This window comes from Schistocerca cancellata, chromosome 1 (assembly GCF_023864275.1).
Source record: "Schistocerca cancellata isolate TAMUIC-IGC-003103 chromosome 1, iqSchCanc2.1, whole genome shotgun sequence".
Lineage (NCBI taxonomy): Eukaryota > Metazoa > Arthropoda > Insecta > Orthoptera > Acrididae > Schistocerca > Schistocerca cancellata.
The window spans coordinates 1,252,368,770-1,252,383,985 of NC_064626.1; the positions used below are offsets into that span (position 1 = coordinate 1,252,368,770).

General features: G+C 36.9%; 1 protein-coding gene across 1 annotated transcript in view; it reads left to right on the forward strand.

Moving 5' to 3' along the window:
• Positions 1-15,216, forward strand: part of LOC126094923 (Down syndrome cell adhesion molecule-like protein Dscam2) — an 873,814-nt gene that overhangs the window by 786,726 nt on the left and 71,872 nt on the right. Inside the window, exon 30 of the mRNA XM_049909573.1 lies at positions 3,880-4,065. Coding sequence (XP_049765530.1) covers positions 3,880-4,065 — 186 coding nt within the window. The remainder of the gene's footprint in view (positions 1-3,879; positions 4,066-15,216) is intronic.

A 15,216-nucleotide genomic window follows, 5' to 3' on the forward strand; every position in this document is an offset into this window, starting at 1 on the left:
AACATGCCAAATTGAGCCTGTGGGATAAGTACTTGAGATGGTCTTTCCAGCTTAAGTTTTGATCAATGTGCATGCCCAAAAACTTTGTGGATTGTACACTCTCTATCTTCTTATCCATTAGTTTTAACTGGAGGTCCATATCTTGAGTTGCTTTGCCATACTGTATATATTTTGTTTTACTTAGATTAAGTGTTAACTCATTAGCATTAAACCAATGTTGAATATATTTCAGGGCTATATCAGTTGTGGTGGTTAATGACTTTTTATCATCATTTATAATTATGCTAGTGTCATCTGCAAACAACATTATTTTGGTAGAAATATTAGGATTTTTTATGTCATTTATATAAAGCAAGAATAATAAGGGACCAAGAACACTGCCCTGTGGGACACCTATTTCCAATTTCTTTGCATCTGAGACCCACTTGATTTTCTGATTTTTATGTTCTGCGATGATTTCTACCACCTGAGCTCTATCTTGAAGGTAAGATTCAAACTACTGCTTCACAACTCCCCTTACACCTATTGCCGCCATCTTGTTTAACAGAATTTTGTGATTTACTGTATCAAAAGCTTTAGATAAATCTAAGTTAATTCCCACTACACATTTTTTAGTGTCGAGACTCCTGACAATCTCTTTGGTATAGGCATGGATAGCTGATTCTGTGCTGTGGCCTGAGCGAAAGCCATGTTGATTGCAGTTTAGAAGTTTGTGAGCATCTAAGTAATTTATGAGTCGGGTTTTAATTAATTTCTCTAGAATTTTTGAAAATGATTGGAGAAGGGATATTGGTCTATAATTTTCTACCTTGTATGCGTCTCCTTTTTTAAACAGAGGTCTAACCTTAGAGATTTTCAACCTCTCAGGAAACACACTATGAACTGAGCAAAGGATACTTACTTCCTCGGTTTAGTGACTCAAAAGCGATTGTGGGAACACAAAAGTTTCACTCATATAAACCCTGCACAGAGAGTCAAATTACTGTCAAGCCTTATTATTTTAGTCTGGATGAGTCTTTTGAATATGTGACAACACTGAACCAAATAACACTGTTACATATGGAAAATATTACTGCTGGTTTTGTGACAGTAGCATATGCCAACTCTTGGTAGCTAGGATGCATTGAAGAAAAATACAATGACATGTACTGAATAATTTTTTTACATCCAAAGGGTCCAGCCCAGTCTTTTTACTATCCACAGCCAAGAGATGTACTAGATGTACCAGGAAATACTCTTTTACAAACAGCGAATCCAACAACAGCTACGGGAAGAACCTACACTTTTAAGTGCTAAAGAAATGAAGTTGTCTTCTCTTGCTTTGGAAAAATATCTTAAAAGATCATAAAAGAAGCACATTTAAATTATGTTACACCTACCCTCACTAAACACTAAGTTGTATAAATATCATGTGTATTAACTTCGTAAATACCAATTGGTATTAGAAATACAGTTCTATCCATGCAGATATCAACAAGTTAATCTTTTTCCCAAGTGAAATTACTTATATGCCATTTACAATAAGGATGAAGGTGAGTGGCTTTATTCAAAATTTTAACTTGTAGCATGTATATTACCAATTAAAATGTGTTCACTACCTTATGATGCATAGTTAAAAGAAAACATGAACATTAAATTAAAACAGCACTGTATCATTTAATGAATTAATGAACAATAAGAAGGTAATGTTGCATAAAAAGGCTAACATAATAATTTAAGTTTGTTAGAATTACATAGGCCTACCTTAGTATTCATAGCCTAGAAATAGTCTGCTTTTCACCTCACTAGTGTGTATTGCTGTAGTAAATTATTATTTTATACAAGAACCCATTGAGATCCCATCTTGAAATTTTGCATGCATGTAGTCAGTTAGACTGGACAACACATATAATTTTTATAAAGAAATCAGAGGGTATGTATTTTGGAAATTTCAAAAAATGTTTTTTTTGGAATAGTTTAAAATTTTCTGATTTAGGTAGCATACTCATGTTACATATCAAATTGAAGGGAATTTTTAGAGGAAAACAATGGTGAAAGTTCGAGCTCTCTAGGTTGCATAGTTTTTGAACTACAGCATTTTAGAACAATCATCGATTGATCAAAAACAGAGGTTTTTTTGATTTTTAAAGCCTTGAAACTCAAAAACCAAAGATCAGAAAATTTTGAAATCTCAAATTTAAACTAGTGTTAGTGGGTACATTACCTGAAAAAAAAAATTCATCCAAATCTGACAGGTCATGGTTCAAATCATGTAGTACAATTGGTTGATTTGACATGGAATGACCCATAGACAAATGTAATGTATTGTGAATACAAAGAAAGAAGGATCCTTTATTGTATGATTATATGACAGTGGAACAATCACTGGTAGCAGTTGCTTCTGTAAAATATCTGGGAGTAAGTGTACGGAACAATTTGAAGTGGAATGATCATATAAATTTAATTGTTGGTAAGGCGGATGCCAGGTTGAGATTCATTGGGAGAGTCCTTAAAAAATGTAGTCCATCAACAAAGGAGGTGGCTTACAAAACACTCATTCGACCTATACTTGAGTATTGCTCAGCAGTGTGGGATCCGTACCAGGTCGGGTTGACAGAGGAGATAGAGAAGATCCGAAGAAGATCGGTGCGTTTCATCACAGGGTTATTTGGTAAGCGTGATAGCGTTACGGAGATGTTTAGCAAACTCAAGTGGCAGAATCTGCAAGAGAGGCGCTCTGCATCACTGTGTAGCTTGCTGTTCAGGTTTTGAGAGGATGCGTTTCTGGATGAGGTATCGAATATATTGCTTCCCCCTACTTATACCTCCCGAGGAGATCACAAATGTAAAATTAGAGAAATTCGAGTGCACACGGAGGCTTTCTGGCTGTCGTTCTTCCCGCGAACCATACGCGACTGGAACAGGAAAGGGAGGTAATGACAGTGGCACGTAAAGTGCCCTCCACCACACACCGTTGGGTGGCTTGCAGAGTATAAATGTAGATGTACATGTAGATGTAGATGTAGGAGGTTGAATCAGCAGGTTTATGTACAAATTTGCAGTCAGAGTGCATGGGATAACCAAGAGAGTGCTCCCACTGTCATATGGAATCATACCCCAGACCATAACTCCATGTGTAGATACACTGTGTCTAGCATGTAGACAGGTTGATGGCACCGAGGCAGAATTAGCTTTCATCAGAAAACACAACAAACCTTCAACCTGCACTCCAGTGAGCTCTTGCTTGACACCACAGAAGGCACAAACGGTGGTGATTTGGGGTCAGTGTAATGTGTGCTACCTAAATTATAAAATTCCTACAAAATTGCACACAGACAATGAAACCATCCAAAAAGAAAATAAACACATTTTACATTCAAAAGTAGCTTTTTAGTATTTATGATGTTACATTGATAATCAAATAAATGTAATGTTGAAGTGAAATGGTGATATCCACAGTGCATCAGATTGAGGAATCAGCACATATCTCGACAACAGGCCAATCACTCAGATATTTAAGCACACAATGAAAAGGGTTTGGAGCTACTAGTGGAAAAGCATAATTGCTGTTGATGATTGACAAATTATTGACAGAAATCTCTGCCATGTATCAATTTGATTAGCTGTCCTTCACAGAAGGTCAAAAAGAGTTTAATGCCATCTCATCTCTTTCAATGTACATGGAGACTAAAAAGCCGGAAATTTACAAGCCATGTAACTGACAAGGATTTACAGTTGTTCTAGTAACATGGAAAACTATTATTCCTGTCAAAATTACTTTTGAACCTCACTTTGGTAATATGTATGTACTAGTGAAACACAGTCACTCCTATGATAACTATAAGTAGCAAGCCTAGTTGAATAAATTTGCAAGAGGTAAAAATACTTCCTTCCTTACAGGTTACTTGCTGAATTATAAACGAGACCATGGGAACTGGATAGAAGTTCAACTGGATGCTGAACAGAATTCTCTCATGCTACCAAATCTACAGTGTGGTACCACATATCATGCCTACATGATAGCATATAACAGAGTGGGAAACAGCCATCCTAGTGCTACAGTCACAATCAAGACAAAAGGAACAGGTAACTTATAAAACTTAATATGGAGTAATTGAGACATGTATGTAGAGTAATCTCAGCCATACAACACTGTCTAGTACTTTCAGCTTGTGTAGCAATTTAAACCTGCTACCAGCACTTAAATGTGACAAAAAACACACTGCTGACGGGAACAGGGATTTTAGTTGTGGTAGTTGGAAGAGATATCGAAGAGTTGGGGGTTAGGTGAAAATGTAAAAACAGAGGCTTAAAAAATAGTGCTGGATAGAATATGTAAGTGCAGGCAAGTGGTGCTGCCTTCATAGTTGAGAGATGAGCATGTCTGACTGCCATGTGGAGCACCTGGATTCAATTGAGATACTGCCAGGGAGTTTTTCTTTATTAGCGGAGAGGAATGGGATGCATTGTAAGAAGAGATCTAGAGGCAGGCATTAGCCAACAGTGATGGCAGGGAGATTGAGGGAAAGATGATATGTTTTATGTTTTAGAATAAGTTCACACCCGTGTAATTGAGAAAAGTTGTGGATGGGGGTGGGGGGAATGGTGTAAAATCCATATGATGTGGGAGGCATTAGAATCAGCTGCATTATGCTGGGCAGTATTTTCACCAACTCCATCATCCTTTTAGCTATCATTTAGTGAAAACCTTTCAGTTAGATATTGGTACATTGCCATGTTGTTGTTGTTGTATTCAGTCCTAAGACTGGTTTGATGCAGCTCTCCGCACTACTCTATCCTGTGCAAGCTTCTTCATCTCCCAGTACTTACTGCAACCTACATCCTCCTGAATCTGCTTATTGTATTCATCTCTTGGTCTCCCTCTACGATTTTTACCCTCCATACTGCCCTCCAACGCTAAATTTGTCATCCCTTGATGCCTCAGAACATGTCCTACCAACCGGTCCCTTCTTCTTGTCAAGTTGTGCCACAAACTCCTCTTCTCCCCAATTCTGTTCGATACTTCCTCGTTAGATATGTGATCTACCCATCTAATCTTCAGCATTCTTCTGTAGCACAACATTTCGAAAGCTTCTGTTCTCTTCTTGTCTAAACTATTTATCATCCATGTTTCACTTCCATACATGGCTACACTCCATACAAATACTTTCAGAAACGACTTCCTGACACTTAAATCTATACTCGAAGTTAACAAATTTCTCTTCTTCAGAAACGCTTTCCTTGCCATTGCCAGTCTACATTTTATATCCTCTCTACTTCGACCATCATTGGTTATTTTGCTCCCCAAATAGCAAAATTCCTTTACTACTTTAAGTGTCTCATTTCCTAATCTAATTCCCTCAGCATCACACGACTTAATTCGACTACATTCCATTATCCTCGTTTTGCTTTTGTTGATGTTCATCTTATAGCCTCCTTTCTGTCCATACTGTTCAACTGCTCTTCCAAGTCCTTTGCTGTCTCTGACAGAATTACAATGCCATCGGTGAACCTCAGCATTATTATTTCTTCTCCATGAACTTTAGTACCTACTCCGAATTTTTCTTTTGTTTCCTTTACTTCTTGCTCAATATACAGATTGAATAACATCGGGGACAGGCTACAACCCTGTCTCACTCCCTTCCCAACCACTGCTTCCCTTTCATGCCCCTCGACTCTTATAACTGCCATCTGGTTTCTGTACAAATTGTAAATAGCCTTTTGCTCCCTGTATTTTACCCCTGCCACCTTTAGAATTTGAAAGAGAGTATTCCAGTCAACATAGTCAAAAGCTTTCTCTAAGTCTACAAATGCTAGAAATGTAGGTTTGCCTTTCCTTAATCTATTTTCTAAGATAAGTCGTAGGGTCAGTATTGCCTCACATGTTCAGAAATTTCTGTGGAATCCAAACTGATCTTCGCCGAGGTCGGCTTCTACCAGTTTTTCCATTCGTCTGTAAAGAATTCACGTTAGTATTTTGCAGCTGTGACTTATTAAACTGATAGTTCGATAGTTTGCACATCTGTCAACACCTGCTTTCTTTGGGATTGGAATTATTATATTCTTATTGAAGTCTGAGGGTATTTCACCTGTCTCATACATCTTGCTCACCAGATGGTAGAGTTCTGTCAGGACTGGCTCTCCCAAGGCCGTCAGTAGTTCCAATGGAATGTTGTCTACTCCGGGGCCTTGTTTTGTCTCAGGTCTTTCAGCGCTCTGTCAAACTCTTCACGCAGTATCGTATCTCCCATTTCATCTTCATCTACATCCTCTTCCATTTCCATAATATTGTCCTGCTTTCCCTTCTTTGCTTAGAACTGGGTTTCCACCTGAGCTCTTGATATTCATACAAGTGGCTCTCTTTTCTCCAAAGGTCTCTTTAATTTTCCTGTAGGCTGTATCTATCTTACCCCTAGTGAGATAAGCCGCTACATTGTTACATTTCTCCTATAGCCATATGTATACATAACTCTTTGCAGTGGTAGTACTGAAGTTGATGGTTGATGTGCTAGCTCCAACATGTGGCACCTCTGATGGGGTATGGAGTAGACTGACAGCTGCCACCTCCAAACCAAAGGACTTCTCCTGAATGTTCTGGCCACTCATGTGCACCTCATTTGTACTGATAAGCACTCCCTATCGGAGGACACTGTTTTGCTGAAAATTTTGTGGACCAACATTATATGGTCCAGAAATTCTTTCATCTGTATTCACTAATGACCTTATTGTCAGTGGTGCATTAAACTCACAATCTTTCTTCTATGTACACCCAATACACCTAACATAATAGTGGACCAGCCAACTCTCTGCACACAGTAACATGCAGGATGGGAACAATTAATCCTTGTTCTTTTCCAGAGCTCTGACTAATTGACATCATGCCAAGAAGTGAGGAATATCCTCAGAACTATTCATTCCATCTTTTTAAATTGGTATTCCAACACCGACTTGAACCCATTCTCTTATGACCTGGGTCATACACCTGTGCAAGACCCAAATTCAAGACCTGCCAATAATCTCCTATAAAATTCTCTTAATTTCTTTTGGAGTCCTTTCCCTCTCCTGCCAAATTTTCTTAATCTCCTTTTGTCTTCTGCCACTCTCCAAAGGTCTAGTCACCCAGACCTGTTCCTCTATTTCTTCTTCCTTCTCCTTACTGTTATCCAGTTCCTGTCATTTTTCCATGTTCTGAACTTCTACCATGTCCTTCAGTTCCTCAATGCACGTATCTAATATACTGGTGGAGCAGCAGTGGAATAGAAGTCACATGGCATGGTTGACTAGAAGATGCTTTGGGATAGGTTCAGCCATCTATTTGAAAGGTATTTCTTCCTCTGGGTGCAATGGCTCTTTTCATTAATGAAGTGTGAAAGATGCATGTTAAATGGCTCTTTTCATTAATGAAGTGTGAAAGATGCATGTTAAATGTTAAGCATACCTGTTGTGTGTGTGTGTGTGTGTGTGTGTGTGTGTGTGTGTGTGTGTGTGTGTAGTATGGTCGTATGTTTGTGTTGTATGATATGGAGGGAAAGGACAGGATGAAACCAGTTGCTCACCCATAGTGTACTTCTCTTCAAAAAGTACCACGGGGTCTGCTGAGCTTAACATCCCCACCCAGCAGATGGATCCTGATCAGCAATGTCACATGCCCTCACTGGCCAGATATTGGTGGCAAAAATTTCTTCCCCCTTGCAGGATTCTGACTAGATTACCTCTGAGTCAAGTGCTACTACACAGACATGAGGCATGTTTCTAAGTACATATCACCTACGGTGGCTATGAATTCTCTTTTTCACTGTTCCTCAATAATTGTTCCTTGTCTTCCATGTAGAATATTGATGATCATTTTTTTATCAGCATCTCTCTCTCTCTGCAGTCTAGTTTTCTAGCCTGCTCATAGTTCTGGTTCCTTTTCATCTCTGGGTTTTGCTTGTGCAGTCCATGATAATATCCCACTTTGACAAGGGCCTTCACTGCAGCAGCAACATATTCCCCACTTCATTATACTTAGTTTCTTAATTTTTTTTACTCTATATTGAGGGTTAAGCCACCAACTAGCCACCTCTACCATTTATTAGGTTTTCCTATAAACATTACTCATCATATTTACCTTAGGCTCCTATGTACTTCTGGGATTAGCTTAATCTCTATTCTGTTCTTGAAGTTAGTTTGGCCCACTCTCCCTTCTCCCTAAAGTTCTTTACTGCTTTTCAGCAGTTCATACAGTCTGTTTTGGTACATTTTGCCAAAGTTTCTTAAGCTACAAAGAACTTATTTTTATCATAGTTAGTTCATAATTAGTTTGTCATTAATGTGCTACAGTATTCTTTTATGTTACTCAAGCACTCCGCCACAATCAGAGCTTTTCATGAAGCATTGGAGAGTATATGATTGGATATTTTTAGACAAACCTGGCAATAAAATCTTCAAATGCTATGTACTGATTGCAGATCTCGTACACTCACAACTGGCACTCCTCTTTCAGTACTGCATCTTCCTTATATATTCTTATACTTGGTCTAGTGCTTAGGCATTTACTTTGTAAACTTCTTCATGAAGTCTGTATGGTGCACTAGACCTCCCTTCTTAAATTCCAAACCAGTGAATTTTGTCTTTTCATAATGTTCCAAAACTATCCTGTGTAGCACTACTGATTTTCAGAACCGTATGTTGTTTTGTAATGTCTTTCCTATATCACCCACCAACTCCTCCACAATGGATGTTCTTTCCTGCAACATGTCTATCTTAGATTTTGTACTGTCCTGACTCTAGTGAAACATCAGTATCATTTCTTGCTCTGTCATACTGACCTGCCCAGTTACCATTCTCTTTCTCTGCACTGTGCAAAGAAGCAAACATGTTTGAAAACACGTTTAAAAAGTTAATTCAAAACTTAGGGAATTTCGAATTAAAAGAAAAAAGATATCTATGTAAGAAATGTTCAGTGAATTTAAAAGCTAGGTCTTACCTGCCAAGTTATAAAAAATCATAACAGATGTGAAGAAACACAGGCAAGTTTAACTGACATAAATTTGCTGTAAAACTAAGGGACTTATTTCATGCTCCAGATCGTGACATTTTTAGAGACAAGAAGAACTCCTTTGTAGGAATCAACACTGATTACACAAGCAGTTATTGAGTGAAATGCAACCAGTTTTGTGTTTAGAGAGCCAGAAGGTTGCAGATAGTAGATATAGTCCTGCAGCATCATTTAACAAACAAAATACAAGCTTGTGGAATATCAGAACAGGAATATGACTTGGACTGAAGATTAACAGAAAGCAATACATCATGCCCTTGCCAGCAGACTGCTTTATGTCAGTTACTATTTAATGGAATGTATTACATCATTCTTGTTCATAGGAAATAGAATGTATCTTGTCTTCTTAATGGAGAGCTTCCTTCTTAGTGGCGAGAAGTCTTCTGATGTAAATATATTTTGGGTAGACCCCAAAGAAACATTTTTGTTCACAGTATACATTAACCATTTAAAAGATAACGCCAGATGCTCTACAAGATTATTCATGGATAATTCTTAGTACACACACACACACAAAATGTAGCAAAATGTAGAGATTTGAGCTGACCCTCACATACATGAATATAAAATATTGTACATAAATATGCAGAAGGACCTATGAATGTCTTACCTATTACTTGAAACAGTCACATCCTTTAAATATCTGGAATCTTGCATAGGGAACAAATTAAAGTGAAATGATTACAAAATTCCCTTTTTCTTCTGCTTTCGTTCCTTATTTTACACTTCTCTTGGGGTTGCCCCTCCAGTCTTGTTCCACCTTTCTGAATGTTGTTTTATTTCAGGGCACACTCCCATCAGTTTTTGATGATTTTTCATGGTCCTAACCAATGTATGTACTGCACATCCAAGGCCTCTTGTCAGTTCTATTACATTAAGCACTGTTGTGTCCTATGGTTTGGTTGATGGTTCATGATGTACCTGTACCTGCATAGGCAACTCTCTTGAATCTTTTCTGCTGTTTGCTTAAATGAGCTTTGGATGAAGTCACTTCTTATCATCTTTTGGTATCACTCCTCCAGACCAGCAAAGAATCTTGTCTCTGTAACCTGGAGTTTCTGTTTGACTGATATTGCATGGCCCAGCACTATGAGCAAAGCATTACAGCTGGTCGTATCGCTCATTTGTAAAAATTTCCTTTGACTTTGATAGGCATTTTCACATCACAGTTGACTCCTCTGAGTGACCGCCATTTCCACTGCCCAGTTTTATATGGTTTTCAATGTCTTTATCCATGGAAGCTGTGGTTTTGAGAATTTCCATTACATATAATCAATTTTGGTCCTACTTACCCTTAATTCTTCTAATTTTTAGTGCCATGCACCAGACATTAAAGTTGTTCTCAATTTCTGGTAGAGATTCTGCTATTAGACCTACATTGTCAGAGTATAAGTGTCCATGGAGTCGGTTTCTGTAGATGTTCTTTGGCATAGTTCATAATCAGAATGAGCAACATTAGACTCAAAGCAGATTCTTGGTGCGACACCTCACTGACACCTACAGAGCTTACAGTTTTTGTCTTGATTTTCTCATACATGTCCTGGAGAGTTTAGATGTAGTACTTTTGGATGCAGTGTGTACCAAGAACCTGCCATATAAACTTTCTTAGCATTTGGTCAACAGCTTGTTCAAGATTAAGAAACACAAAAGGGAGGTTGAAATGTACCCAACTCCCATAATACTATTATTGAAATGATTTATTAATGAAGACATTCCTAGAGCAAAATTTGCTATTTTTGCACTTTGATTAAATTAATTGGAGAAAAGTACATCTGACAAATAATTAATATTATTTGTCTTCAGCAGAACTGTCTAGGGAAAATTTTTTCTGCTAGCATTGTGTTAATAATGGTACAAGTTTTGATTTCAAGAATAAAAGACACATCTTCTTGGTTGTTTATTCTGTTAAAAAATAGCTATTGCTAATTCTACATTGACTTTGGATTCCATTTCAATTCTTCTAACATTGTGTTTTACACTTTCATAAGTACATGTTGCCGACAAGATACTTATACAACGAACTGCTTCGAACTCAGACTGCTCTGTGACTTGACTCAGAACAGATAGTTTACCTCACCTGGCACCATCTCAACACCCAAGATAATAATATTCTGAAGATACATTATGGCAACCTTACAAAGAGTTAAGTATAGCTTGTGATGTGCCTTGTGTTATTGCAATATATAATTTGTGTTCACTAACTTATTTATGTTTTTTATCTACATTTCTTCAAATTAACTACAAAAATACCAGGATGACTAGCTTTTCAGAGTTGTCATAAATTTTCATTCTGAGCATACAAAAGTCTCTAACAGAACCAAAAAGGCTGACGAAACAGTAACAACTGAAAAGTACATTAATACACCAAACTCCCTTGCAAAAACTGAAAATCATGCAAATGCAAATAAAAATGGTATCAGTAGCATTGTTAGAGAAACTGTCATTGCTAGATTCAATTTAGACAATAGACTATCAACCTTGGATTGTTACAAAATCTGCCTTGATATCGTGAGGCAACAAGAAACCAGTTGTTGGAAAGGCAGCTGTGAGACTGAGTCCAGTCATGAAGGAATCGTTATTTTGCAGTATTTCATTATTTCTCCTTAGTCTGGAATGCTTACCCAGTAGGACTGAAAGAGGAAATAGAGAAGATACAAAGAAGAATAGGGACTTTTGTCACAGGCTCATTTGGTAAGCACAAATGTGTCACACAGACAATCATCTAACTCCAGTGACAGACACAAGAGGAGGGGCTATGTATCACAGGGTGGTTTACTGTTAAATTTTTTGAGAAATACGTGTTTAGAAGATTCAGGCAACAAATCTTATCCTACATTATCTTGCAAAAAGGCCATGAAGGCACAATTAGAGGGAGTTAGGTTCAAATGGAGGCTTAACAACAGTCATTCTTCCCCTACACCATTTGCAACTGGAACTGGAGGAAGCAAAAGTATTACACAAAGTGAAAAGTATTACACAAAGTTCTCTCTGCCACACACCATAAGGTGGATTTTGGAGTATAGATGTAACAGGGAGAGATGGTGAGAAGTGATTTTAATATACAGTTACCTAAAAAAATCAATTCTGTTCAGTACTGACAGACAAAGTTTTTAGCTCTTTGAGTCTGTTTACAAACAATGCAGTGATATGAAGGAAGACTTGGAGAAAAGAATGACAGCTGGCCCTTAACACAAACACATGTAATGTGCATAAATGGACATAAAGACCCAATACTATTTGACTACATGACTGGTGATCAGTCAGTAGTAGTAGTAGTAGTAGTAGTAGTAGTAGTAGTTGTTGTTGTTGTTTATTCATCCAGAGACAATGTACATTGCATGGATTTCGTCAAAAAATACATAGCATAGAAAGGGTGAACAATACTCTACACAATACAAATGTGCATAGTAGACTACACAACATCAGACTGCATTGGAATAGCATGTACAACTTTAATTTATTACATCAATGTATGAGAAAGACTTTTACATGGAATACACAGTTGATATTTAGATATAACACATAATAATTCTAACACTTTTGTACATATTATTTATTTAGATCGTAGCAACAGTAAGATAAAAATTACTATTGGCACAGAGTACATAAATCTAATTTTTTTGTATGAAGCTCTTCCAGGTATTTGTTTATACTATAATAGCAGTTGGTCATTAAAAATTTGAATACTGCTTCTTTAAACGAAGACAACTTTTTTATTTCTTTTATCTTTACCGGTAGTTTGTTATACAATCTACTTCCTTGTATGTTTGTTTGTTTCTATGCCAAAGCCTTGTTAACTCTTTTAATATGAATGTCATTGCACTTTCTTGTGTTGTAAGTTTGTAGATCCGAGTTGGATTGGAAATTGTCAATATTTCTTTTTACATTAATTACATTTTTTTGTGTATAGAGGCACGGTAGGGGTAGAATATTTAGCTGTTGAAATAACTGTTTTGAAGGAGTTAGCCTTGAACTGTTGGTAATTATTCTAACAGCTCATTTTTGTAGAGTGAAGATGGTTTTCAGATTTTTCTTACTATGACCCCAGACGGTGAGGCCATAGGTAATAGCAGAATGTATATAAGCAAAGTAAACAGTTCTGCTACATTCCCTACTACATACAAAGCTAATAACATGTAATTCAAAGCAAGCAGAGCCTAACTTATGAGAGAGATACAAGATGTGGGATTTCCAGTCTAAATTTTCATTTATATGTACACTAAGAATTTTGTGGTAGCAACTCTCACAATTTCTTTATTTTGTATTCTGAGATCCAGATCAGGGTGTGTTTTCCTGTAATGGATATAATTAATTTTAGAGATATTTATGGTTAATTTGTTCATTTCAAACCAATTTTGCAAATATTCTATAACACTGCTTGCAGATGTTGGCAATACCCGGTTTATGTCAGTTACTACAATGTTTGTATCATCCGTTAACAGGGTTACATGAGTACCGTTTACTGGAATCTTGATATCATTTATGTAAAGAAGAAATAGGAGAGGTCCTAGAACACTGCCCTGTGGTGCCCCAATTGGCACAGTCTGAATGTCCAATCTGTAAACGATACTTTGGTTTTTACTGTTTGTTGTTGCAATTTCTACTACCTGTTTCCTATTATGGAGATATGACTGAAACCACTTTTGTGCCACTTTCTGACTAGTGCACCTTGATCATCTTTTAAAACAAAGTCATCTAGATTTCTAACATTTTTGCTTTTTACTACATTCCATATAGCTTTCGATTTGTTTGCTGACCCAGCAATTACACTGTCATTGTACATTGTCTTGGCATTTTTGTCACCTTCCTGTAAATTTTCTTTTATGTCTTAACAAAATCTGTGAAGTGTTCATCTTTGTTGTCTTTTTTGAGTTGACTGATGTGTTTTAGTGTTTGACTAGATACTCTAATAGCAGGTGTTATCCATGGCTTGTGTTCTTAGGCATAACATTGATCTTCGTGAGCTTTTTTGGAAAATACATCTCAAATAGGGACATGAATGTACTGGAAAAAGCATTGAAAGATTCCTCGGTTGTTGTTTTTGTGAAGACATCTTCCCAGGTTTCATTAGCTAACAACTGGATGAAAGTATTCACTTTTTCTGTATAGAAATGCCTTCTGTATTCCCACTTATATTTTACTGCCTTGGGAACAGAGGAATTTATGTATGCTAATAGTGTATTGTGATTTCCGAAAGACCTAAGTTTACGTTTAGTGCCTCAGTGATACCATTATCCATATTTGTGAAAATATTATCTAAAAGAGAAGATGACAGTTCTGTTATTCTGGTGGCATCTGTAAAGAGTGGCTTCATGTGAAAGATGCTTAGTGTACTCAAAAGCTGTCTTTTTTCATCACTTTCAATTAACAGGTTAATATTAAAATCCCCACGTAACAACAATTTCACTTCATTACTATAAAAAGTGTTTAATGCCGCTTCTATTTTTTTGAAGAATGTTTTTGTCATCCTGTGGTGATCTATATATTGTTATGACAACTAGTTTTTCACTCTTCTCCTCAGTTTTTAACTCTATGGCACATAATTCAAAATGTTTTTCTGATTTAGATGGTCCAATTCTGTTTTCACTTTGAACTGCAGTCCTACTCTAGAGTAAATGCATACCCCACCATTTTTAAAAACACTTTGACAATAATGTGATGCTAAATTAAAGTTGCTTATAGTTATGAGACTTAATTCACTAGCCTTGCACCAGTGTTCAGATAAACAAATACAAGAGACATCAGCAAGATTGTTTAAAGCTACTTCTAGATCTAGCACTTTATTTTTGAGGCACTGATTATTCTGACACATTATCCTGACTGGTTTGCAAGTATTTTTTCTTTTGTCGTTACCTGGTAATGTGCTACTTTTTCCATAGTAGTTGTGACTTATCTGCAAATTTTCTTGCTGGTTTGTCACAATCTTTTCGTTTTCTTTGTTTGAAGCCATAAAAAATCCTAATTTAATGATGTAGATGTACCTTGTCTTTGACTCCTCCTTAAGCAGTGTTGTGTTGCTGCAACTGTTGTTGATCATTTTGTTGCTGCTGCTACTGTTGTTGTTGGTTTAGGTGCTGCTGCTTCTGTTATTGTTGGTTCTGTTGTTACTGTTACTGTTGTTGTTGGTTCTGTTGCTACTGTTACTGTTGTTGTTGGTTCTGTTGCTGCTGTTGTTGTTGCTGCTGCTGCTTCTGCGG